This window comes from Melopsittacus undulatus, chromosome 19 (genome assembly GCF_012275295.1).
Source record: "Melopsittacus undulatus isolate bMelUnd1 chromosome 19, bMelUnd1.mat.Z, whole genome shotgun sequence".
Taxonomy (NCBI): Eukaryota; Metazoa; Chordata; class Aves; order Psittaciformes; family Psittaculidae; genus Melopsittacus; species Melopsittacus undulatus.
The window spans coordinates 468,682-492,778 of record NC_047545.1 but is presented as its reverse complement, the minus strand read 5'-3'; the positions used below and the strand labels follow the sequence as shown (position 1 = coordinate 492,778).

At 61.9% G+C, this 24,097-nt stretch overlaps 2 protein-coding genes across 3 annotated transcripts; one reads left to right on the top strand and one right to left on the bottom strand.

The window, feature by feature from the left end:
• Positions 1-150: 150 nt before the first annotated feature.
• HCN2 (hyperpolarization activated cyclic nucleotide gated potassium and sodium channel 2) lies at positions 151-10,042 on the top strand. Its single transcript, XM_034070718.1, has 8 exons — positions 151-627; positions 4,752-5,175; positions 6,133-6,294; positions 7,011-7,229; positions 7,423-7,569; positions 7,817-8,057; positions 8,156-8,320; positions 8,402-10,042. The coding sequence occupies exons 1-8, from the start codon at positions 179-181 to the stop codon at positions 9,277-9,279; spliced, it is 2,685 nt and encodes an 894-aa protein (XP_033926609.1). The 5' UTR covers positions 151-178; the 3' UTR covers positions 9,280-10,042.
• Positions 10,043-10,322: 280 nt separating this feature from the next.
• POLRMT (RNA polymerase mitochondrial) lies at positions 10,323-23,659 on the bottom strand. 2 transcript variants are annotated; one of them, XM_034070705.1, is made up of 21 exons: positions 23,592-23,659; positions 23,154-23,246; positions 22,090-22,661; positions 21,659-21,789; positions 20,352-20,538; positions 20,021-20,170; positions 19,702-19,869; positions 19,204-19,374; positions 18,527-18,766; positions 17,525-18,304; positions 16,953-17,075; positions 15,221-15,343; positions 14,230-14,409; positions 13,509-13,595; positions 13,120-13,233; positions 12,528-12,577; positions 12,167-12,265; positions 11,780-11,852; positions 11,580-11,662; positions 11,400-11,470; positions 10,323-10,837 (listed from the first exon to the last, which is right to left on the bottom strand). In XM_034070705.1, exons 1-21 carry the CDS (start codon positions 23,641-23,643, stop codon positions 10,788-10,790), a joined length of 3,597 nt encoding a protein of 1,198 aa, XP_033926596.1. In that variant the 5' UTR covers positions 23,644-23,659; the 3' UTR covers positions 10,323-10,787. The 2 variants fall into 2 exon arrangements, with proteins under 2 accessions (XP_033926596.1, XP_033926597.1); XM_034070706.1 differs by lacking the exons at positions 23,154-23,246; positions 23,592-23,659 and having other exon boundaries at positions 22,090-22,197; positions 22,401-22,514.
• Between the last annotated feature and the right edge of the window lie 438 nt (positions 23,660-24,097).

Genomic DNA, 24,097 nt, shown 5'->3' with positions numbered 1-24,097 from the left:
GGTTTCACCGGGGCCGCCTCTGCCGTCGGTGCGAGCGGCGAGGACCGCACCGGGGGGGGGAGCTGCGGAGCCGCCCGTTCCGCAGCCCGGCCCCGCCGCCCGCCTCCGGCCCGCCCCGGCCCGCCCCCGCCGCGGCGGCGGGCGCCACTCGGCCGCCGGTGGCCTCGGCAGCGGCAGGATGCGGACGGGCCGCGGGGAGGCGGCGGCGGCGGCGGCCGAGGAGGATGCGGCCGAGGGGGCCAAGCGCGGCGGGGGAGCGGCGGGGGGGCGGGCGCGGGGCCGCGGAGGGAAGGGGTCCCCGAACGGCGAATGCCGGCGGGGGGAAGCGCCGCGGAGCCCCGGCCCGGAGCCGCCCCGGGAGCCCAAGGTCTCGTTCTCCTGCGGCGGCGGCGGCACCGGGTCCCCCGGCGGGGCCAAGGCGGCCGAGGAGGGAGCGGGAGAGGATGCGGGCGAGGAGGCCCGTGGGAGCCAGGCCAGCTTCATGCAGCGGCAGTTCGGGGCCATGCTCCAGCCCGGCGTCAACAAGTTCTCGCTGCGGATGTTCGGCTCGCAGAAGGCGGTGGAGAGGGAGCAGGAGCGCGTCAAGTCCGCGGGGGCCTGGATCATTCACCCCTACAGCGACTTCAGGTGCGACCGGGACGGGATCGGGGGGGGGGGGGCCGGGCGAGGGCACCTTGAGCTGTGCTGGGCGGCAGCGCGGATGCTGCTGCGTGCGGGGAGGGGCTGGCGGCCGGACACCCCCTCCCCGGGGGAACCGGGGTGCCCGGAGCCCTCTGCTTGGCTCGGGGGGTGCCTCCCGCGCACCCCCTCGACGTTCCCTGGGCCCAGCACGGACCCTGCGGAGCCCCCTCGGGCTTAGGCTCAGCTGGGGACGCGCTGGTCTCTGCTGCCGAGGCAGAGCTTGGCGGAAGCTCCCCCCGCAAACGAGGGAGGCCTGATCCTGTCCTTAGGATTCAGGGAGTTCGGGAGGGATCCAGCTCGCTCCCAAGAGGAGCGGAGTCCTCCGGGTCCAGCCCTCGCGGCTTGCAGCTGAGGAATGGCAAAGCTGGGGAGGGAGACTCTGCAGCTCCATCTCCTTCCCTGAGCCCCGCGGGAGCTCAGGAGGGGCAAATGCTTCCCGAATCCCACGAAAGCTGCTGGAAAGGATGCCTGGCTCGGGCGGCTGTGGCCCATGGCACAGCACCTTGCGGGATGGGTGGCCAAGACCCTGCTGGCATCGCTGGTGACCAGCCGTCAGGGGCCACTGGTGCTGTGACCTCAAAGGGCCTGGAGGGTCTTTAGGCAGCGGCTGGGGGAGGACGAGGGGCTCGGCTCTGTGTCTCAGCTCTGGGTCGTTCTGCTGCTCTTCTGGTGCATGGTTTGAGGAGGCTCGAGGAGGGGTTTCTGGGTGCTGGTGTGGGGATGCTGCTGGGCCAGACCCCGGGATCTGTTCAGGTCCCCAACAGCGCAGGCCTCCCCGGTGCAGGTTGTGGGGTTTCCATTGGCCAAGCGGGCTCAGAGCAGGGACCAGCACCTCCTGCTCCCACCCTCATGTGCAGCTCCTGGGCTGATCCCCCACAGGAGCAGCCGGAGGCCTCCCCTTGGGGCTGAGCTGCCCAGGGCTCCTGGCCCTCACCGCTGACATTCCCATAGGGAACCCGCTGTGGGTGTCCCTCGGAGCCCCCTCTGGGCACCCGGTTCTGCTGCGGAGCCGGGCTGAGGAGCAGCTCGTACCGCGGTGACCGAGCAGATACGGGGGATGCTGCCCCTTTGGGAGCGCGGTGACAGCACCGGGGCCAGAGCCTGCCCCGCTTCCCGAGCCACGGCCCCGGCGGCAGAGCCCGTGGTGGGAGCGAGGCCTCGGAGGCTCCCGCAGGTTGCAGCAGCTCCGCTCCCCGCCGGGGTGACCTTGGGGAGTCACCGTGTCCGCCGGCCCCGCGCTGCCTCCATCCCTCCCCGAGGCGCTGCCAACACTTGAAACCCATTGGGGAAGAGCCGCTGCCCGTGTTTTGATGCCGCAAGTGGCGTAGGAGAGTTCCCTGCCCAGCGGGGAGGAGCTGCGGGCAGAGCCCCGGCATCGGCATCGGCATCGCCGGGCTCCAGGAACGTGCACAGGGACAGCATCAGCTCCATGCTCATGCCTGGTGCTGGGGAAGCTGCGTTGGGGACGTGTGTCCGTCATTGTCCTGCCTTACACAATTAATCCCTGCTTTATCTCCCAACGATAATGGAGCAGGAACCCAGCCTGGCAAAACCCATTTTTGCATCTGAAGAGGAAATCATTGCCCATCTGCATATGTGACATCATTTCATAATCGGTCTCATTTAGGGATCCTGTCTCCTCCTGGACACGGCACTGCCGTTATTCCTGCACAATCCAGGGGCAGGCTGGCTCCAGGAACCCAAGTTGCTATTTACATGAATCTGGGATTATTGGGAAGCAGTTTGGGGCAGCTGGTGGGGACCCTGAGGCACAAATCTGATAAAAGAGGCCTGGTAAATGGTGCTGCTTCCTCTTGGGTTCTGTGCACGGTCATCGTCTCTGTCTTTGCTGCTTCTGGTCTTTGTCAATGCCCAGCTTAGCACTGACTTCTTCATCGCTTCTGTTGGGGTGGGATCAGGAGCTGGGGGGCCACATCCATGGTCAATCCCTTCCCGTGCTCACAGGAGTGGGTCCCACATTTGAATCGGGGGTGAAGCCGCATCCAGAGCATGTGTCTCCAGTGCTGCTTGGCCAGAGCCTTCCTCAACCAGTGTTAAACTGGTTTCTGGGGGTTTGCCACTGCCAGGGTGGTGCCACCGATCTGATGGTGCCATGATGGGGCTCCTGAGCAGTGGGACCAAGTGGCTGTGGTTCCCTGTGGCTGCTGCTGGTCCCAGTGTTAGCAGTGCTGGGGAGTTGTTCTACCCCTCTGTGGCATCAGTGGGGGGCAGTCAGACCAGGGGGATGCTCAGCAAGGAGGAAAGCTGTGACTGGGATTGGGAAGGTTCAGGCCCTTGAGCAGTTCCCAAAGGCTTTTTCCTTCCTGCCCCTCCTAAGGGACCCCACAAAGTAAAAGGCTTTTCCAGCACCGGTCGCTCAGCACTGCTGGTTGTACTGGGATGCTCGCCTGGCTCCGACAAACTTTGGCTGTTTGTTGGCTTCTTAACCCACTTCTAAGAACGACCTCGTTTTTGAATCTGAGCGTTCAGTGTGAGTTTGTGAAGTGCTGATCCCACACGAATCCCACACTGATCCTGCACAGATCCCACATCTATCCTGCTGGGCAGCCCAAGGGGCTCAGCCCTTGGGGGCATCTCCTGCAGAGCAAGGTCTTGGGCAGCTCAATGCCCCCTCAATGGGATCACTGGGAAGGGGAGTGATGGAGCAGCCCCTGCTCCCAGAGGCTTTGGGCATCTTCTGCTACCGTTGCTGTCACTCAACTGGGTCAGAAGCAAGTGAGAGGGTGCTGAGGATCCTCATTAATTTGTTTGTGGCTATTTTTAGCAGCCTGGGTTGGATCCGTTTTGCTGCCCTCCAAGGAGGAAAGTGTTGGCATTGCACCCAGGTCCCTAAAGCGACCTCTTAGTGTCCATCGCGTGCGTCGGGGGGGATCAGGAGCAGCCCAAATCCTGCCCTGGCTGAGCCGGATTGCAAAGGGGTTGGAGCTGGGGCTGCTGCGCTTTGAGCTTTGCCCCTGGCACTCACTGGGGCTGTGGGGCAGCCCCAGCCGCGGCTCTGCTTGGGAGTGATGCTGGGGGTTACGGGGAGCAGCGGTTTGAGGGGACCCTGGAGACAGCCCCGGCCGTGAAGTCATCGTTGTGCAGCGGTGACATCACTCGCGGTTGCCACGGCAACGGCTCACATGGCGAAGGTGTCATTGGAGAAAGGTCAGGAGCAGGGATGCTCCTTCTGGTCCTGCGCTAGTCTGCACGGGGGGGGGGGAAGGATCCATCCCCCCTTCCTGTGTGCAGGATGTGCCCCATCGTCCCCCCGTCCATGACAGCGTGGCCAGGGCAGCCCCTGCCCGTTACCCTGCAGCTCCCGGGGCTCCTGCCTGCGGCAGCACAGACACACGGGCAAGGGTCCTGCGTGTCTGTGTGCGTGGTGCTGAGGAGCATCCCCGCCTCTGCCCCCCCCCCCCCCCCCGATCCCGGAGGGGGCGGCCGGGGTCCCCTCCGCATGATCCCAGCGGGATGGAGCTGCCGTGACCTTGCCGAGGCTCCGAAAGGGCATCGGTGGCCGAGGAGGAAGGACCGGGAGAGGCAGGAGCGGAGGAGCAGGCAGCGGCTGCCGGGGCCGCGGGCGCTGCAGCTGCAGCTCTACGTGATGCGCTGCACCGGGGGCTGCGGCGGGGGAGCCCCGGCTGTCACCGGGGTCTCTGTCCCCATCCTCGGGTCCCTGCTCCCGGAGCCGCGCTGGCGCCTCCTGCCCCCACCACCTCGAGCAGTGCCGGTGCCACAGGCTCCACAGGGGAGGGTCTGTCCCCCACTGGTGCTGGTGGCATCGTTCTCCCCTTGTCCCAGGATCTGCCTGGGTTTGGGTGCTCAGGGCTGACCTCCGGACAAAGCATTCCAGCAGGAAGAGCCCCCAGCATCATCCTGCACCCACTGCCCTATGGTACCAGCCAGAGGCTGGGCTGGGCTGCAGGACCAAGCCCGGGGCAGTTTGGATATGGTGGAGCAGGATGTGGTCCCTGGGGAGAGGTGGCATCATAGTGACAGCATCCGGCAGTGGGTATGGGATGGGGCTGCGGTGACACCGTCCTCCATGTTCCACCCCCCCCCCCCAGGTTTTACTGGGACTTCACGATGCTGCTGTTCATGGTGGGCAACCTGATCATCATCCCCGTGGGCATCACCTTCTTCAAGGAGGAGACCACGGCGCCCTGGATCGTGTTCAACGTGGTTTCCGACACCTTCTTCCTGATGGATCTGGTGCTGAACTTCCGGACAGGGATTGTCATTGAGGACAACACGGAAATCATCCTGGACCCTGAGAGGATCAAGAAGAAGTACCTCAAGACCTGGTTTGTGGTGGACTTTGTCTCCTCCATCCCCGTGGATTACGTCTTCCTCATTGTGGAGAAGGGCATAGACTCGGAGGTGTACAAGACCGCCCGTGCGCTGCGCATCGTGCGCTTCACCAAGATCCTCAGCCTCCTGCGGCTCCTGCGCCTCTCGCGCCTCATCCGCTACATCCACCAGTGGGAGGAGGTGAGGATCCCTTGGGATGCAGCCCTGTGGGGATCCATCCTCCTCCGGCAGCGGCAGGACTGGATGGAGAGAGTGGGAGCTGGGAGGGTCTGGGGGTTGCCCATGGTGCCAATGGGTGGGATGGGGTTTAGGGCTGTGAGGGGACCTGCCTTTGTGTAGGATGTGGCTGCAGCTGCTGCCGGGCTCCTGGCTCTGAGCTCTTTCCACTTTTAGATGGGATTTAGCAAGGAAATCTTCAGGGATGAGGGCAGGAAGGCACAGGCAGGAACCCCTTCCACTGGAGCAGCTGCTCCAACCCCTGTGTCCAACCTGGCCTTGAGCACTGCCAGGGATGGGGCAGCCACAGCTTCTCTGGGCACCCTGTGCCAGTGCCTCAGCACCCTCCCAGGGAACAGCTTCTGCCTAAGAGCTCAGCTCAGTCTCCCCTCTCTTGGGCAGGTTCAAGCCATTCCCCTTGGCCTGTCCCTACAGGCCCTTGTCCCAAGCCCCTCTCCAGCTTTCCTGCAGCCCCTTTAGGCACTGGAGCTGCTCTCAGGTCTCCCCTTCAGGAACCTTCTCTTCTCCAGCCCAGCTCTCTCAGCCTGGCTCCAGAGCAGAGCTGCTCCAGCCAAGTTCTGATCTTGTTGGGATCCCTGGGTTACTGCAGGGCCATTGCCATCAGCCAGGGTGTGGAAGGGACATGCCCAAGGCTGGACCCTCTTTACCAGAACCACCCCGATGCTTTCCCGTCCATTCCCAGTGCTGGGAGCACTTGGCTCTCCCTGAGCATCACCCAGTGCTGCTTTATCCCCATCCATGCTCGCAGCCATTAGCGCTTCCCAGGTGGCAGCCACTGGATATAAACAGGGATCATAGGGATCTGCTGCCAGCACCTGCTCCAGCTCGAACCATGGGGGTCTGTATCCTAAGCTGGGGGGGAACCAGTCCCTGCGCTCATCCCTTGCCCCCCACCTGCAGATCTTCCACATGACGTACGACCTGGCCAGCGCCGTGATGAGGATCATCAACCTCATCGGCATGATGCTGCTGCTGTGCCACTGGGATGGCTGCCTCCAGTTCCTGGTGCCCATGCTGCAGGACTTCCCCCAGAACTGCTGGGTCTCCATCAATGGGATGGTGGTGAGTGCCGGCTCCATCCCCGCGGCCTCTGGCCTCTCCCCACTGACCGGGAGCAGCAGATCGATCCGGGCGGGTGGAAGATGCTGACAGGGAATCTCTGCCCCATCCCCTGCTGCCTTCTCCTGCTCATTAGCAACAAAGCTGCTATTAATAAATAATGGGCCCTGTTTCTAATTGCTCCCTCTCAGCCCTGCTGCAAAGGGCTCTTCTCCCTCCATCCCCCTCCTCCTGGTCTGCCAGCGATTCCAGCTCCGCTCTCTTCCCCCTTTCTGGCTTCCTCCTCTTCCTCTCCTCTGGCTGCTTCGCTCCCGGGGGGAAAGTGGAAGTTGCCCCTCGGGGGGTTGGAACTGGATGAGCTTCAAGGTCCCTTCCAACCCGTTCCATGCTTCTGTGGAACTCTGGATGGAGAATTCCTGCCCCAGGTGCCCCCAGCAAGCTCCTGATTGCTGCAGTAACTCCACAAACCTGGAGCTTGTTCCCATCACAGCGTTTATATCACAGAGGCTTCACTGAGCTTTTGTGTATGAGCTCAGGAAGAAACCCAGAGCCTGGAATGCTGTAACGGGAGCCGGGTGCTGGGTCTGTTTGGGTCTCACCTGCAAGGTGGGACCGTCACAACCAAACAACCCCTGGTGCTGATGGAAGCAGGGAGCCTGGATCAGCCCCTGGCTGTGAGCTGAGCCCCTGCCAGGGCTGAGGCATCACTGTCACTGCAGAACGACTCCTGGAGCGAGCTCTACTCCTTCGCCCTCTTCAAGTCCATGAGCCACATGCTGTGCATTGGCTACGGGAAGCAGGCGCCCGAGAGCATGACGGACATCTGGCTGACGATGCTGAGCATGATCGTGGGTGCCACGTGCTACGCCATGTTCATCGGCCACGCCACCGCCCTCATCCAGTCCCTGGACTCCTCCCGGCGCCAGTACCAGGAGAAGGTAGGAGTGGGCTGGATGGGGACCACGGCTCCTGCCCTGTGCCCGGACAGTGCATCCCTTCCCGGAGCTGCAGGGCGAGGGCTCTGTGTTGATAGCATCCGATGGGGTGATGGAGATGGAGCAGCCCCATGGAGGGGGACACGGGTGAGGGGTCCCCGGCCCGGCCGGGTGCTGAGGCCGCCTCTCCCCACAGTACAAGCAGGTGGAGCAGTACATGTCCTTCCATAAGCTGCCCGCCGACTTCCGACAGAAGATCCATGACTACTACGAGCACCGTTACCAGGGCAAGATGTTCGATGAGGACAGCATCCTGGGGGAGCTCAACGAGCCCCTGCGCGAGGTGGGGGCCCCAGGGGCGAGGGTGCTGCAGTGAGGATGGGGACTGAGCACGTCCCACCCCCAGTGAGGAGTCCCAACCAGCTCCTGCTTGGGGTTGAGCCTCTCTTCCTAGGGCTTTGCTCCAAGTGGGTCCTTTCCAACCCAAACCATTCCGTGATCCTATGACACCTGGGGCTCCTGCATGCGTGAGCCGGTCCCCGGGAATGCCGCATCCCCGTCCCCTGTCCCTTCACCTCCTCCCCTTGCAGGAGATCGTGAACTTCAACTGCCGCAAGCTGGTGGCCTCGATGCCGCTGTTTGCCAACGCGGACCCCAACTTCGTCACGGCGATGCTCACCAAGCTCAAGTTCGAGGTGTTCCAGCCGGGCGACTACATCATCCGCGAGGGCACCATCGGCAAGAAGATGTACTTCATCCAGCACGGGGTGGTCAGCATCCTCACCAAGGGCAACAAGGAGATGAAGCTCTCCGACGGCTCCTACTTTGGAGGTGAGCGCCGGCAGGCACTGGGGTACCCACAACGTGTTCTCCCTTGTTTCCAGTCCCACTGATGGGGTTTGGTCCTTGACACTGTTATTCCCCCCTAGAAATCTGCCTGCTGACGCGGGGCCGGCGCACGGCCAGTGTCCGAGCAGACACCTACTGCCGCCTGTACTCGCTCTCGGTGGACAACTTCAACGAGGTGCTGGAGGAGTACCCCATGATGCGAAGGGCCTTCGAGACCGTGGCCATCGACCGCCTCGACCGCATCGGTAGGACGGCACTGTGGGGCTGCGGGGGCTCCGTGTCCCCCGGCCCAGAGCCTCACGGCTCTTCCCATCCTGGCCCTGCAGGGAAGAAGAACTCGATCCTGCTCCACAAAGTGCAGCACGACCTCAACTCTGGCGTCTTCAACAACCAGGAGAACGAGATCATCCAGGAGATCGTCAAGTACGACCGGGAGATGGTGCAGCAGGCGGAGCTGCAGCAGCACCCGGCCATGTACAGCCCGGTCCAGCCGCAGGTCACCTCGGCCATCGCCACCCTCCAACAAGCCGTGGCCATGAGCTTCTGCCCGCAGATGGCCAGCCCGCTGGTGGGCTCCATGGCGCTGGGCTCGCCCCGCATGATGCGCCGCTTGCAGTACGCGCCGGCCGTGCCCAGCCCCTTCGCCGTGTCACCGGTGCTGCTGCAGCAGAGCCCCCCTCCGCAGCCGCAGCCTCCCGTGCCCCACGCCAACCCCTCTCCGGCGCAGGACCCGGCGCCCGCGCCCGCCTCCACCAGCGCCTTCGCCGCGGCCAGCCCCCCGACCCAAAGCCCGCTGGCCGCCCGGACGTTCGCCTACGGCGCGGGGCCGCTGGGCTCGCAGCTGTCGCTGGGCCAGCAGCAGGCTCCGGGCTCTCCGCAGCGCTTGGCCGCACACAAGAGCACGCAGGCGCTGCCCACCAGCAGCCTGAGCCAGGATTCGAGGCCCCTCTCGGCCTCGCAGCCCTCCCTGCCCCACGGCCCGGGCAGCACCCAGAGCCCCCCGGCTTCGGCGCGCGAGTCCAGCGCCTCCATCGGCGGGGGCCCTGCTGCCGCCTCCCCGGGCTCCGGTGCCCCCTCGGCTCCGCGGGGCCCGGCTCCAGCGCGGGGGTCCCCGTCGCACCCGGCGCTGGCAGGGCCGCAGGACTCGGCGGCCGCCGCGCCCGACACGGACCCGGCCAAGTCCAGGCTCTCTTCCAACTTGTGACCTCCGAGCCAAGGGGCACCGAGCGCAGCCTCGCCCCGGGCCCGATGGGAGCACCGAGTGCCGGGGGTGGGCAATGGGGCCGCTGCGCCCCCCCCACCCCAAACCACTGCAGGGGCCACCGGGCTGAGCCCCACTCCCCGACCAAAGTCTGGCCCCCACGTCCCGCTGCCCCCCAGCCGCCCCATAGAAGCCACTGCACCATCCCCGTGCCCAGCTCTGTGTGAGGTATCTCTGAATCCATCCCTGTGTGTGTGCATCCGCAGGACGCCCCCAGCGCCTGTCCCTGCTCCCCTCCACAGCCCCGACGTGAGGGGTGACGGTCCAGCACTGGAGGTAAGTTGGAGGGGAGGGTGTTGAGCTGGCTGCCCTGAGGCTTGTGAGCACCCCACAAACACGCTACCCCCAAACCCAGCCCCACGGCTCGGCAGGGGGGGAAAACACAGCCCATCTGCCCCCATAGACACTGGAGCTTGGGCCCCCAAACCCTGGGGCTGCCCCACAGCCAGACCCAGCTTTGAGGCTGGGGAAGGCACGTGTGTGTACCAGGGTGTGTGTGCAGGTAGGGACACGTGTGTGTATGTATGTATGTGTATGTATGTATGTGTATGTGTGTGTGCAGGGGGAGCCTTCCATGCTGAATGCACACAGTGAGTGAGGGGCCTGGTGCTGGAGCTGCACAGCCGCGGGCCAGGGCCCAGCTCCAGGCGTCCACGTTCCCCTCCAGCCCATCCTGTGCAATAAACGTCAGCAGCTGACAGAGCCACACACGACTCGGTCTCTTCTTCCCTCCCCACCGCGGCTCCGGCTGCTCCCGCTGCCCTTGCCCTGCCAGAGCCATGACAAAGGGGAGAGAAGAGCAGCCTGCAAAGCGGAGCCCAGGGGCTGAGCTGGGGCAGACACACATCATAAACACGGGGTGGAGAGGGCTGGAAATGCAGCCCCCGCACCAGGCAGTGGGGTTCAGAACAGTAGCAAGCTGAGGACCTGAACCCCACAGCCCCAGGAGCAAAGCTTCAGATGCCAAGAAGGACCCAGGTCCCAGCTGCTATTTCAAAACCCAGTTTATTTACAGGACCGTAAACCTCCACCCCCCTGAGTGGTTTTCCCTGCTGAGACCCCTGGGAGCAGAAGCAAATCCCATCCCTGAAGATCAGGAGCCACAGAGGCTGTGCTGTGGGACAGCAGGGACAGCACCCAGCAGCAGAGCAGCACCCACGCCATGGACCTGAGGTCCTGCACCCTGCTAGGGGGTCGGGATGGATGGGGGTGGCACATCCCATCCACCAGCATCCACAGCAGAGAGCTGGGGACCAGGGACACACGCAGAGGCCCTGTCCCTCTGTTGCTGCTCCTCGTGCCCCAGCCTCGGTGGGGAGCAGCAGTGGGGCTGTGCTGGCAGCTGGACCCACATTCCCCATGAGATCAGGACAGAGGAGCCCTGTGGGTCAGTGCCTACCACAGCCTCTGAGGCAGCCCGGGCAGCGCAGGGGCCCGCTGGCTGCTGGGGCTCAGCTGAAGAAATAGGTGGAATCCATCACGTTCTGCAGGTTGAATTCACCTGAGGGAAGGAGGGAGAGGAGAGGTCAGAGGGGAGAGAAGCTGCCCCAAGCCCTGCTTCCTAAACCCAGCTCGGGTGCAGGGGTAGGGGGGTAAGAGGGATTTGGAGGCCTTCAGGAGCTGGATCTGGGAGCAGTGGCCTCCTCCGCTTGGCAAAGGCACAACAAAGGTTGGCCAGATGGTGTGGCAGACGCAGGGCCCAGAGATTAGAAGAGTTAAACTAATTGCCTCAATCCCATTGCATGTGTATCATCTAGATCCTGGCAATTACCATGCCAAGGGCCTCCCTCCCATCTCCAGGCAAATGCCTCCTGCTTGGAAACAGATGGGAGAGGAACAAGATGGGGATGGGATGAGCTGGCTCAGCTTGGGGCAAAGCCCAGGGGAAGGCAGGGATGGCTCCCAGGCTCTGCCCCATGGCTCTGCAGCACAGGCAGGAACACCCATCTCAAGGGACAGCTTTAGGGCTGTGTCCAGCTTCAGACACCCATGAGCTCAGGGGCTAAATCCCCATCTCACCCCCTTTGTCTGAAACCACTCCTGGTTCTGTCCCATGCTCCTACCTGTCTTGGGGACATTCGACAGCTGCTCCATCAGTTTCTTCTGCCAAGGGGCTGTAGTCTCTCTATCAGAGCTGGATGAACCAGAAGGAAAGGAAATGAACATGGGAGCAGGATTTGGCTCTTCCAACCCATGTACAGCACCTGCAGCACAGCAGCCCCGGGCAGGGGCTGAGGGAATACCTGCAGTACTTCTCCAGCATGAACTTGGACAGATCCTGCAGGATCTTCTCGCTGTGCAGAGCCACAAACTGCTGCCGACAAACCTGCAGCCACCAGCAAGCTGGGTAAATCCAGCAGGCCTTGGAGCAAAGCCCAGGGCAGGGAAGGGCTGGCGTGTGCCCACAGGATGGAGCAGCAGGATCCTGAGGATCCACTCTTACCTGGTTCATCACATCCACGGTGACTGCATGAGTCCAGTAGCAATCGTGGACTGAGACGAAGGTCAGGCCCTGCCTGGGAGGCAGCAGAAGGTGCCATAAGTGGTGCTGAGAGCCCCCCCTGCCCCACCAAGGTCTTTGTGCTGGGATGTGAGCAAGGACCCCACCAGGAGGAGGGCTCCCTGCAACAGCACCTGCACATCTTCAGGGACAACAAATCCCCCCCCCCCAAGCCCCCCTTTAGCCCTTTTCTGCCAGGAAACCCAAACAGCCACGAGGAAAACCTCTTTCCCCCACCACATCCCTTGTCCTGGCAATGTTCTCCCAGCAAAGAGTGATCCTGGAGCCAGGGAAGAGCCCTGGAGCCAGGGAAGAGGCTCAGCTCCCTACCTGAGGCAGTGCAGGGCTGTGAGCATCATGTGTGTGGAGTCCAGGGAGTGGATGAAGTTGGGTGGGAAGGCATTCTTCTGCTTCACCGTGTCAGGCTTCCTGCAGCACAGAGCAGGAGAAAGGAGGAGCTGAGACACTTCCAAGGCCAAAAACGGGATCATGGGTTGATGGGGACAGGCCTGCAGGGCCCCAGGGCCCTGCTGAAGCACAGGGCTCCACTCCTCAGCTGGTTTTCTGCAGCTCAGGGCTGTAACAGCAGCTTTGGTATTCGGTGGCAGATTTCACTGATGGGAAGGCTTTGTCCCCAGAGCACAGGCTGGGGACAGCAGGGGCTCAGTCACAACCATGGGTTCATACTTACTGGTTGCTGTGGGTGCTTTTCACACTCAGGTTCTGCATGCTGCAGTTCAGCTGCAGGGAGAGAGAAAGGGGATGGATGAGCCCTCCCTCTGCCCTGCCCCATGCTCCTGCTCTGCAGGGAACCTCCCTGGCTGCCATAAGGGCATCCCAGTCACCAGGTAGGCAGCAGTCCCCTCCCGAGGATGCTGCCAGGCATCCTGCAGCCCTTTCCCCGCTGATTCACCCTGCGAGGGCTCCAGGAAGGGCTGCTGGAGGTGAGTGGCTGCGAGGGGAGCTGTGAGTCAGAGCAGCAGCGTGTGGGAGGCGAGAGCAGCGAATCTGAATCACGAGAGCCCCGGGAAGGCTCCTGGGAGCAGGGAATGGGCCCGTGCCTCAGCTGCCTGAGTGGGATGGGAGCAGCAGCGCTTCCTCAGCAGCACCCACCCGCTCCAGGCTCTGCAGGGAGGCTGCAGGATGTGCCTGCACACACACACACACACACCGATGGCGACCCGCTGGGCTTCAGCTTGCCTGCAGCATGGCTGTCCCTTCCCTGCTCCCCACCACGGCAGAGGAAGGGAAGGGAGGGTGATTCCTGCACACCACACACTTACCACAGTGGGCCTGGAGCGGTAGTAGGGCTGCACGATGGGGAGACCCAGCGGTGTGACCCACTCCACCGTCTGGCCTGACTGGGCAATGAGCTTGGCACTCTCTGTCAGCCAGTTCTGGAGCAGAAGGAAGGGGCTGGAGTTACTATGGGAGACCCCATCCCCTCCCAGCACAGGTGACCCTGACTCTGCCTCTAACAGTCCAGTGCTTACAGGGGGGTTTGGTTCTGTATCAGGCACAATCCCACACCTCCAGGCTGGGACATTAGGAGCTCCTCTAGGCCAGGACCCAGAAGAACCACCTCTCCCCATGGAGCATCCCCTGCTCTATGTATGGGTGGGACAGCAAAGAAGAGAAAGCAGGAAGAGAGAAGAGGCCCCAGGCACCTTACCTGGATATCTCGAGTGGCTGAGAACATCTCTTTGATGCTGTTGAACACTTGTTTCACGAGGTAGTGAGACGCTTCCCACAAGTACTCCTGCACAGACCAGAGGCAGAGCGAGGGGTCAGGCACAGGCAGCAAAAGACGTGGAGCAAAGTGATGGGTAACCCAAAGGAGCATCTCCCTGGTGCCTCAAAATTGCCTCCATCCAAACCGTGTTAAGTTGGCTGGGGACTGTGCTGGAGGGAGGCTCTGAGCAGCACTTCAGATGGCTCCTTGTCCAAGGACAGGCTGATCTGTGTGACCCGGGATGCGCAGGAGGCTCTCGCTGCCACATCTACCCCTGCAGTGTTAACACGGCAGCAGAAACACTCCCAGCACCAACGTGCCACAGCAAAGCCCCCACTCAGCAAGGACTCCGAGTGGGGTCCCACCACAAGAAACAGGCGCCAGGAGGAACAAGCCTCCAAGAGCTCTGCTAGAGACAAGGGCCACTTCCAGATGGAAGAGCACAGCCACAGATCCTGGGGAGCTGGAACCCCACGAGGCTGCCATGGGAGAATCCTGCCCCCCCACCAGTGCCAGCAGGCAGCTCCCCTGCAGGCTGGAGGCTGCGGGGCTCCGTCCTGCACATCCCTCTCTTAGCTGAGGTTTGGGGGGGTGAAGAGTGAACCCCCCCAGTGCAGGGGCTGAGAGCTGAGCCCAGCCTCTTCCAGGGCAGAGGTGGTACCTCGGGGAAGTCATCGATCTCCTTGAGCCTCTTCTCCATCTGCAGGCGGCCGCCATAGCGGGTGACCCCATAGACCACAGTCATCACCGTCTGCTTCACCACCTTGCGGCTGATGAAGCCCTGCAGCACCTGAGCAATCTTCACCCCGTGCTCAGCATCCTTCCTGCGGAACTCCTCCACCTGAGGAAGGGAAAGCCCCCAGGAGGTCAGCCCCATAGGGCCTGAGCCATTGTCACCAGGCCTGCTTAAACAGAGAGCATCTGCAGAAGGGATCAGAGCATCTGCATCTCAAAGATAAGGCCACAGAACCTTCCACTGCTGCCTCAGCACTGTCACTTGGCTGCTGGGGCCGGACACCACAAGGACACAGCGTCAGGAGTGTGGCTCAGGTTCTCCTGCCTCAGCCAGCCCCAATGAGAAGTCAGGGGAAAACATGCTCCTCCTGCCCTCTGCTGCTGGGATAAGGCATGCTTGAGAGCCAGGGCTTCAATGCCAGTTGAATGAGACTGGTAGATCCCAACACACATCCCAGCAGGCTCGTTTCACATCACATCTTGCCAAGAAAGCTGAAGGCTTCGCAGCAGTGCCAAGGGCTGAATCTCTCCCCACTCCCTCCTACCCAGCTCAAACGAAGGAAATCCCATAACCCGTGGGCTAGTTGTGACCAAGAGATGAGGAACATTGTCTGCTCTCTTCCACTTCTCTACCCTAATCCTCATAGATTTCATTCAGAAGTGAGGACAGCAGAAATCCAAGGGATGTCTCATAGCCACCTCTATGATATCTCCAGCCTGACCCCCACTGCAACCACTGCAGTGATTCCCATGTGGAGCTGCACATGGAAGAGCTGCCTCTGACCCAGCTCAGGCTTTCCCAGCCCTCTGTGGTGCTCTCATCCCATCATTTGTCTTTGGGAGCTGAAGTGCTCACTGTGCATCAGCAGCAAGAGGCAGGTCCTAGGACACCTCCTCATGTCCCCAGCGTGTCTCACCTGCTGGGCCACCGCGCTGTAGACATCCTGGGGCACATCACAGGGCATCAGATTGACCGAGATGGCACCAATGAGGTCCCGGCCAAGAGCTGCATAGTGCTGGAGCCCATTGCAGGAGCCATCCTGGGGGGGGAAGCAAGGTGTCAGGGTATGGATGGAGCACAACCAACCTCCTGAGCCAAGGGCACTGCTGTTCTCCCTCTCCCCAGCCAGGGGTGCAGCTGCCTGGGCCACAGCAGTTTCCATCTTCCTTCTGGCCAATTCTGCCTGAGTCTCAGCCCTAACGATTGCTGCATGTGAGGCTCGAAACCAGAAAGCCTCCCAGCATGCTGCCCCCTCTGGGGCAACACTGAAAGCCAGGACATGTGGAAAACAACAGATCTGTTGGTTCTGGATGCTAAAAGAAGCCCCAAGAGCCTCAGAAAACCCAGGAGCAGAGGCAGGGCAAGGTGAGCATTGCTCAGCAAGCCACAGCTGACCATGATCCTTCTGAGAGAACCCAGCCCTGGCTCAAAGCTGCAGGCAGGGGCACACACACTGACCCATCCATCACAGCAGCTGCCCTGACAGTCCTCCTGGACCCAGACGGGATAGGCAAGACCTGAACAATGGAATGGGAAGGTCCTGCTGCTCCCCAGACAACAGCAAACAGAAGACACGGTCCTGCTTTGCACCAGCCCTGCCCCTCCTGTGCCTGGTCCAGGATCAAACCCTCCTCCCCACAGCCTGCAGTGCAGCAAGTTGCAGAGCTGAGCACTGGGAGTGCTCGGGCATCAGCCCTGCGGTGCTGCAGCAGAGGAGCTGCCTCTGCTACCCCAGCTCTGATGACTCAGGTGGAAAGAGGCTGAGGTGTCCTCCACAAGAAGTCCTTGCTTCAGTTTGATGAACTCCCCCTCGGCTGCTCTCTTGATCTCTTGTTGTCATAACAGTATCAGTTGAGACTGTCTCAGACATATTCCAGACCACTGCTGCTGGCAGAATACAGCCCCCTTCATGCCCCCCTCCCTGCTTCGTTCTGGGCATCTGATCTAATGAGATAAATGAGTAAACCTCTCCCAGGAAAACAATTCCTCCCTGTCTGCCATGCAGCAAGGGGATTTATCAGTGTGGACAGATAGCTGGCTGGGCACTGGCTGCAGAGCTGCTGGGAGAGGCCCCAAGTGCTGGCTAAGGCTCCTCTCTCTGGCTGGGAAGGACAAACACCTTCAGCAGCGCCCGCACTCATCCTGCTCCGAGCGTGGGCACGGCTGCCACTGAGCAGGGACAGGGCTCATGGTGACAGCCACGGCACTGACTCAGCTCTGTCCCCATGCCCTTCTCCAGAGACCCACACCTCCCATCCATAACTTCAGCCTCCGAATGGGAGCAGAGACCCCCAAAGCCTCAGCGCAGCCCCGAGCACGTCAGGGGCAGGAGGTGCCACAAACCTCACCTCATCCCACCCCATGGGGCCAGGCCAGCTCCCAGCCCTCACCCTGGGGCTGGAGAAGGTGAGGCTGGCCCAGCCCTCTCCCAGGCCACAGGAAGCCAAAGCAGCACTCGCCTGGTTCACTATTGCTGCCTGCAGCAGTGAGTTACTGCAGTTCTCCAGCCCAGCTGCCTGCAGACTGCGCTCCTCTCCTTAGGGAAGCTTGGCCATGGTGGAGGTAACGCAGCACTGGAGATCTGAATGCTTCCACTCTGCCCATTTCCCTCCCCACAGCCCAGCCACACAGATCTATTGGGCTCCTACCTGGTGAATTGGGAAGTGGGAGATGTAGGCTGCTGGATCCGGGGACCTCGAGGCTTTGGTGATTTCCATACAGCACGCCAAGGCTTGCCAGGGCTCATCCGTGTTCATCCACCACTTCCTGCCCTGGGAAGAGGAAAGCACACGTTGGCAGGAGCAGGCAGTGCTCCTGTGGCACTGCAAAGCAAAGGCAGGAGCCCCTGTGCTCCCAGCACACAGTGGTCAAGACACCTCCTCCACCATTCCTCCACTTCCCAAATATTTCCTCATGTTTTCATATAGAAATGTGTTATTTAGGGAACTCTGCAACACTTTGTCTCCTTTTTTCCTCTCAAAGTGGTAACCTTCAAACTGCCTTTGTTTCAAACCCAATCTGATTTCCATTCTGTTGTCCTCTCTGCACGGTTGGGTCTCCTCGGAAACGAAGGAGGACACTGATCCCTGTTTCCCTTCGCATATTTAGATCATTCCCATTTAGGCTCCACCACAGACCAACTGCCCTGCTTCCCAGGTGAAGAGGAAGCCTCCAGCCCACCAGGGCTCCCAGCACTCCACCCCAAGAGCTCCCCATGTACCGTGAGCGGGTGATCAGCCGAGTCCAGGATCTCCTCCATGATTTCATTGGCATACTCCAGGCGCTCCTGCAAAGGGTTCTTCTTCTTCAGCCCCGTGAGGTTGATGAGGTGAATCTTCAGCCAGTCCAGGCCCTTGGGCCCCAGGGGTCTTCCCTCTGCAAACAGCAGGATGGCCCGGATGACATCGTTACCGAGGTGGTTGAAGTAAGGTGGGCAAGGGTAAGTCCTGCCTCGGAAATCCATGTTGTGAGGGAACCAGAACACCCTGTCCCTGACATAGTTGGCGATGGAGAGCTTGTAGAGCGCATCCACGCGCAAGCTGTGCATCTCAGCTGCCTTCTTCTTGCACAGCAACAACTCATGCCTCTGGGCCTTATCCAAAGCAGAGAGATTGCCGGGAAGAGCAGGAGGTTTGGGGGCCTCGGACATGGGTGGTGGGATGTCCAACTTCTCATTGCCTTTGTCGTTGAAGATGGAGATGATGATGTCCAGCACCGGCTGGTTGATCTTCCAGGCGCAGTTGCCCAGCTGGTTGAGGGCATCCAGCACGGGGTGGAGGTTCACCAGAGGACACTGCTCCAGCAGCAGCTGGTGCTGGATGGCCCCGTCCACAAAGCGCATCAAGTTGGTGTCGTTCAGGAAAAAGGCCCCAAAATGGGGGGAGGTCCAAGGCACTGGGGGGCACAGCATAGGGATGGCGGAGGAGTTAAAGGTCAGCGTGGTCTCTGCAGCATCTGACATGATCTGACAGAAGATGGGATGGGGCTTTATCAGCCCAATCTGAAGAGATGAAGCACAGAGGTGCAGGTGAGGGCTCTGGCAGAGCATGTGGCCAGTCAGCCACGATGTAAGGAGCAGCTAAGGACACTGCACAGAACCAGGGGCTCCTCAAAGTGTCCCTGAGCAGGAAAGGCAGCAGGGAGAGCCAAGGGCCTTTGCAAAGTCCTGATTCCAATGCAGAGCTGACCTGCACAGCCCGAGAGGCCCCAACATGAGGCTCACCTGGGAACTGCTGCGGAAGGAGTAGATGTGGTAGAGGGCAGGGATGAGCCTGGGCTCCAGGCGAGGGCTGAGGATGTTCCTGGGCATCTTGACAGCCTGCACCAGCAGCTCCAGCATGTGCATGCCCAGGCGCATGAGGAGCATGTAGGACCAGCTGCAGTTCTTCAGGTCCAGGGAAGGCCCAAAGCCTGCTTCTGCCACCAGCTTCTCCCAGTATTCCCGTGGCAAGTACTTGGCAGGCTGGGAGGTAGAAGGAGAAAACTGGGTCAGCCAGTGGGACCAGCCATGCTGCTGCTGGGGGTTTGCTGGATGGGATCTATGTGGCCTGGAAAAGAACCCTCCTGTCTGTGTGCCCCTGTGAGGTGCTCCCTGACAGAGGCATTGGGGGCAGGACTGTCAATGGGACCGGCAGTGAGAACCTGCTGCTGCTGCAGGCCAGGCCAGTGGCACTGCACATCCCTTCCTCTCACCAATCTCTGTGCTCACATCTCACCCCCACACACCATCCCCTGCCCTGCCAAACATTAAATGGGGCCTTACTGGTTCTGGTGGCCTCTGCAGCAGCAAGCTCCCAGAACTCAGACCTTGAGCTTGTGATGGGGTGGACCAACTGCTTTGTCCCGTCAATGCTCTGCTGCTGCAGCCCACAGGTCCCCTCCTGTCTCAGGCACGCCTACCTGGCCGTCCTTTGCCAGCAGCTGGATGTAGCCCCCATAGACCACACGCAGCTTCTCCAGCTGACCACTGCACAGCTTCCTCCGGGTAATGTATCTGTTGTAGACTTTGGTGCCCAGTTCCTTGGCCAGGACAGACAGAGATTCTCCTTGTGGAGACAGGGTGTTGAGCACCTGAGAAAGGGGAAGGCAAAGAGGGTCTTAAGGAGGGAGGAACAAAAAGATGGAGCAGAGAGACAAAGCGGGAGTTAAAGCCCCTGTGCATGGGAAAATGCCCGTTCCCATGGTGCTGAGCAGATGACGAAGAAGGAAACATGGCCAGGACAGAGCAGGAGCTTCAGTGGCTGCTCAACACAGGAAGCAGAGCCTGTACATAATAACCTGGGCAAGCTCATGTCCCCATTCTGCTGGCCCAAGAAGGACAATGGTGCTTTGCAGCAGCCCTTTGGCCATCCAGGCACCCTGTTCCTGTGGGTCTGCGAGGGCAGGGCAGGGTCCTACCTCCAGCATGATGCCCACGTACTCCTCCCCTGGCATCAGGCACAGGTAGGGGTACAGCTCGTTGTACTTTGATGCTGTCTTGAGCTTGGACATGGTGTACTTTGACTTCTGCAGGGCCTGCAGGATGGAGTCGTGCCACTGGGAACGGAGGGTGGCCAGGAGCTTGCGCTGCACAGGAACAGGAGTAAGGCTGAAATGCTATGGTGAGAGTGCCACCAGGAAGCTGTCCCCCTCCTCAGGCCACCTCCCACAGGTCCTGAGGGCTGGATTGCTCCTGCTTCCCTGCGGACCTGCAGCCCCATCGCTCCCTGAGCTTTACCGCTTTAATGGCTTGTGGGGTGAGAGGTTTGCTTGACTCCACCGACTCGATGGTTATGGTGTTGTTCATCTCCAGCTCCAGCTGCTTCTGAAAGCACTCCTGCAACTCCTGCACAGAGAAATCCAGCTTGGGGTACGGCACCATCTTCTCCTGCAACCAGAGCGAGCCGGTAAGTGCCAAAATCAGAGGGAGAAGACGGGATCATCCTCCCAGCTCCCCTGCCAGAGGCATGTGGGATGAGGCCCCTCTGAAGGCACCTTCCTGGGACCTCTGGGTCCACAGGTCTGAGGCCCCCTCATCCTGCAGAGACACCCTGAGCTCCAGGGCTTACCCTGGAGTAGAAGTCCTGGAGCAGAGAAGAGCTGCAGGTCTGTGGGCTGGGTGCGGGCGGCAGCTGGTAGTTGGGATGCACCATCCTGACGGCCTTCAGCACTTTCTCCTTCTCATCCTCCTCAAACAGGCACTTTTGGAAGAGCTCATCCACGTGGAAGCCATCGTGCTGCAGCTGCTGCAGGTACCTGAGGAGGGGCAGAGCAAAGAGGTGGGAGCTTGCCCAAGGGACTGTGCACAGAAACCAGCACATCACAGGGTGGGGAACAAAGATTTTAAGAAGACCAAGCATGAAGGAGACAGAAGAGGTTTGCCCTTTGGAGGATCCAAGAGCCTCATCTGTACCAGGCTTTCCCTTCCTCACATGTGCTCTAAGCAGCATCACCCAGACCCATGATGGGATGAAGAAACCCCCCAGCCCAAATCCCTGGCAGCCACAAAAGCAAAACCCCCTCCCCCCCCAAAGCAGGGCCTGGGGGTGGCACCCACGAAGGATGAGCTCTGAGCACAGGACAAGAGACTGCACCCCATGCAGTAACCGGTGCCTGATGGAGCTGATGCCCCCCTGCAGCAAAAGGGGCATAACTGGGACACCCACCCAAGGCTGATGCCTCAGTGCTCCAGGAGCACCACTGCAGGGCAGGCTGGCAGCAGGAACATGGGAGCTCTCCCTGCTCCCCACACAGGCAGGGGCCAGCTCCTGGAGCTGCTGGGGTGGGAGCTGCCTCCAGCCTGTCCCCACAAGGTCACCAGCCTCAGGTTACAGCAACCAAACCATCCACCCTCCAGCCCACACTGCTGCTGAGCTTTCACCTTTGTGCTCAATGGGGAGGCTGAGCAGGATGATGCAGGTTCCTTCATCCCCAGAGAGCCCTCAAGGCTTCCCTCCAGCCCCAGCCAGCAGGAGGGAACCCACGGGGATGGGCACAGCTTGGGCACTGTGGTTCATGCACCCAGCCTGGGGGCCAGGGCATGGGAGCACCCTGGCAGGGCTGCAACAGGAACAGTGGCTGGAAGCTCCCTGCAGCCCCCATGGCTGCTGGGGGGGGGGGGGGGGGGCAGAATCCCCTCATGCACCATCTCCCACTGCCCAGCCCCACAGGGGATGCTGTGGGATCACATCCTCCTCGATCTGAGGTGCAGCAGAGCCCCACCTGCCGACTGGCACAGTCCATGCTGGGTGATACTGGAGGGAGGACAGTGCCATGGCACCAGCCAGGCCCCCATGGAGACCCCGCAGCCTGGGAGCAGAGCAGCAGCCCCCATCCCCCTGGGCCATGCCAGGGGACAAAAGCAGAACCACGTTACCTCCGAATGGATTTGGTGCAGAAGGGGTTCCGGCCCAGGCACTCCAGTGCTGCCGCGTAGGAATCCAGGTTGGGTTGGAGCCCAGCAGATTCCAGCATGGAAAACAGGTAGTTGATGCGCTGCAGACGGCCCTGTAGGGGAGAAGGGAACGGGGCTGTGGACACAGGCACCAGCAGCCCCACACCCCTCTGCTCCTGTTCAATCCCCATCTATTCTGCCCCATCCCCTCCAAGCCACCTCATGAGGATCAGTGGGCTCCATCCCCCTCAGCAGAAGCTTGCCACACTTGCTGAAGGCAGATGTGACCCACATCAAACTGCGACCACTGCTTCTACAAGCACGAAGCTCTTCCTCCTGAACCCTGTCCCCCCAGACACTCAGAAGCCCATAGAGCAAAGACCCAACCGTGGCAGCAGCCTGTGGGTCAGTACCTTCCTTGCCCAGCTCCGCATCACGATGTTGTAGGCACTGACATTCAACACCTTTCTCTTCGCAGACCTGTGGTACATGAGGAGGAGCCTCTCCGCTTCCTCTGGCTGCTGCAGGAACGCAAAGCACTCGAGGTTGGACTGGATGGTCTGCTGCAGGATCTTGAACTGGCTGCTCTCCTTGTTATCCAGCACCCTCCGTCCTGGCGCTGTCACAGCCTCCTTCCCTGCTGCCCCCGTGGGCTTCCCATGGACATGGATGTTGGGAGAGCCAGCATGGCTCGTTTTAGTCTTTGGGCTCTTCTTGCCTTTACCTTTCACCTTGCCCTGGGCTTTGTTCTTGACCTTGGCCTCCAGAGCCAGCTCAGAGGCAATGATGGGCGACACCTGCTCCACCTTCAGCTGCTGGATGCGTGCCTCCCTCTTCAGCTTCTCAACCCAGCTGCTGGTCCTGGATGGGCTCTCCTCTCTTTCCCTGGGAGCCACCACCTCCTGCAGCGGGGCCAGCTCCACTTTGGTGAGCGTCACCTCCGGGACACTGGTGGCTTGGAGCTGCTTCACCCGAGCTTTCAGCACTGCCAGGGAACACAGGGAAAGGGATTAGTGACGGGATGCAAAGCCCGAGCACAGGCTCTGTCCTACCCCAGGGCCTCGGCAGCACCCAGGGACATGCTCAGGACAAGAGCTCCACAGCAGGACTTCTCCCCTCCTTGGCCAGCCTCCTGCCAGCGATCTGATGCCTGGATCCCCGTGGTCCTAACACCCACCCCGGGGACCACAGCAGCATCCCTGCAATGAGAGGACACCAGCTCATGCTTGTCCGTTCCCTTCCCAAGGACCTCACAGCCTCAGCCCAAAGCCAGAGCAGGCTCCAGCTCAGTCTGCACTGCCCTTCCTGGGGGCAGGATGGGCCTCCAGGTCCCCAAGGACAGGGCAGGACGCGCTCAGGGTAAGCAGGAAGCCCGTGGGCAGCCCCGCATCCCTGCTCAGGCTGTTCCTGCTCCCGGGTACGTTGTGCAGGGAGCAGGATGGCTCCGGGACCCCCCCGGCCGCTGCAGCTCCCGCACCTTGCAGCAGCTCCGTCCTCTCGCAGGTACCGTTGCTCTTCGCCTTCTTGGCGCTGGCAGAGGAGTAGCTCCGGAGGATGCTCCATGGGATCCCTGCGGTGGGAAACAGCCGAACCCGCAGCTCAGAGGAGGCTTCACCCCGTACAGCGCTCACTGCCCAGGGCCCCCTCACCCCTGATCCCTTGTTGGGGGGGAGACCCCACCACGGGTGCCAGGACCCAGCACCCCCGAGCAGGCCCCAGAGCCCCCATGGCCCCCGCTATGACAATGACAGCGCCCCGGGACCGAAGCACACCGGAGCGGAGGCCTCCGCGCACCCGGGCCCGGTCAGCTCCGTCCCCAGGCCCGGGTGAGACCTGCGGGACCTCCCAGCGCCGGCTCCACCGCGGAGGCCTGGAGCCCCCGTTCCCGTTCCCGTTCCCGTTCCCCGCCGCTCACCGGCGCCCCGCAGGCGGCCCGGGCCCGGCAGCGCCGCCCGCAGCAGCGACATGCCCCGCCGCGCTACGCCGCCATGCCGCGCGCTCTGCGCAGGCGCCGTGCAAAGCACGCCGGGAGCCGTAGTTCTGCCTCCGAGGACTACAACTCCCATGGTGCAGCGCGGCAGAGCAGCGCACACACACACCCCCCCTGGCGGCCAGCGGCGGCCCCGACGGGACGGGACGGGAGCGGAGCCCCGCGGGGGCGGCGCTGGGACACGGGTCCCAACCAGCACCGAGCTCCCCCAGGCCCGCGGTCCGCTCCTCTCCCCCAAACCGGTGGGGACCGGAGCACGCAACACATCCCCCCCCACCCCCCCACCGCTCCCCGTCACCGCAGACGGGCGGCCCCGGCCGGGGCTACAGCGCAGCCGTCGGGGCGCCGGTTGATGAATGGGAGCCCCCGCCCTTCGCCCCCACCCCTCGGCCCCGCCCCTCGCCATTGGCTCCCGCCCCGGCTCACTCTGC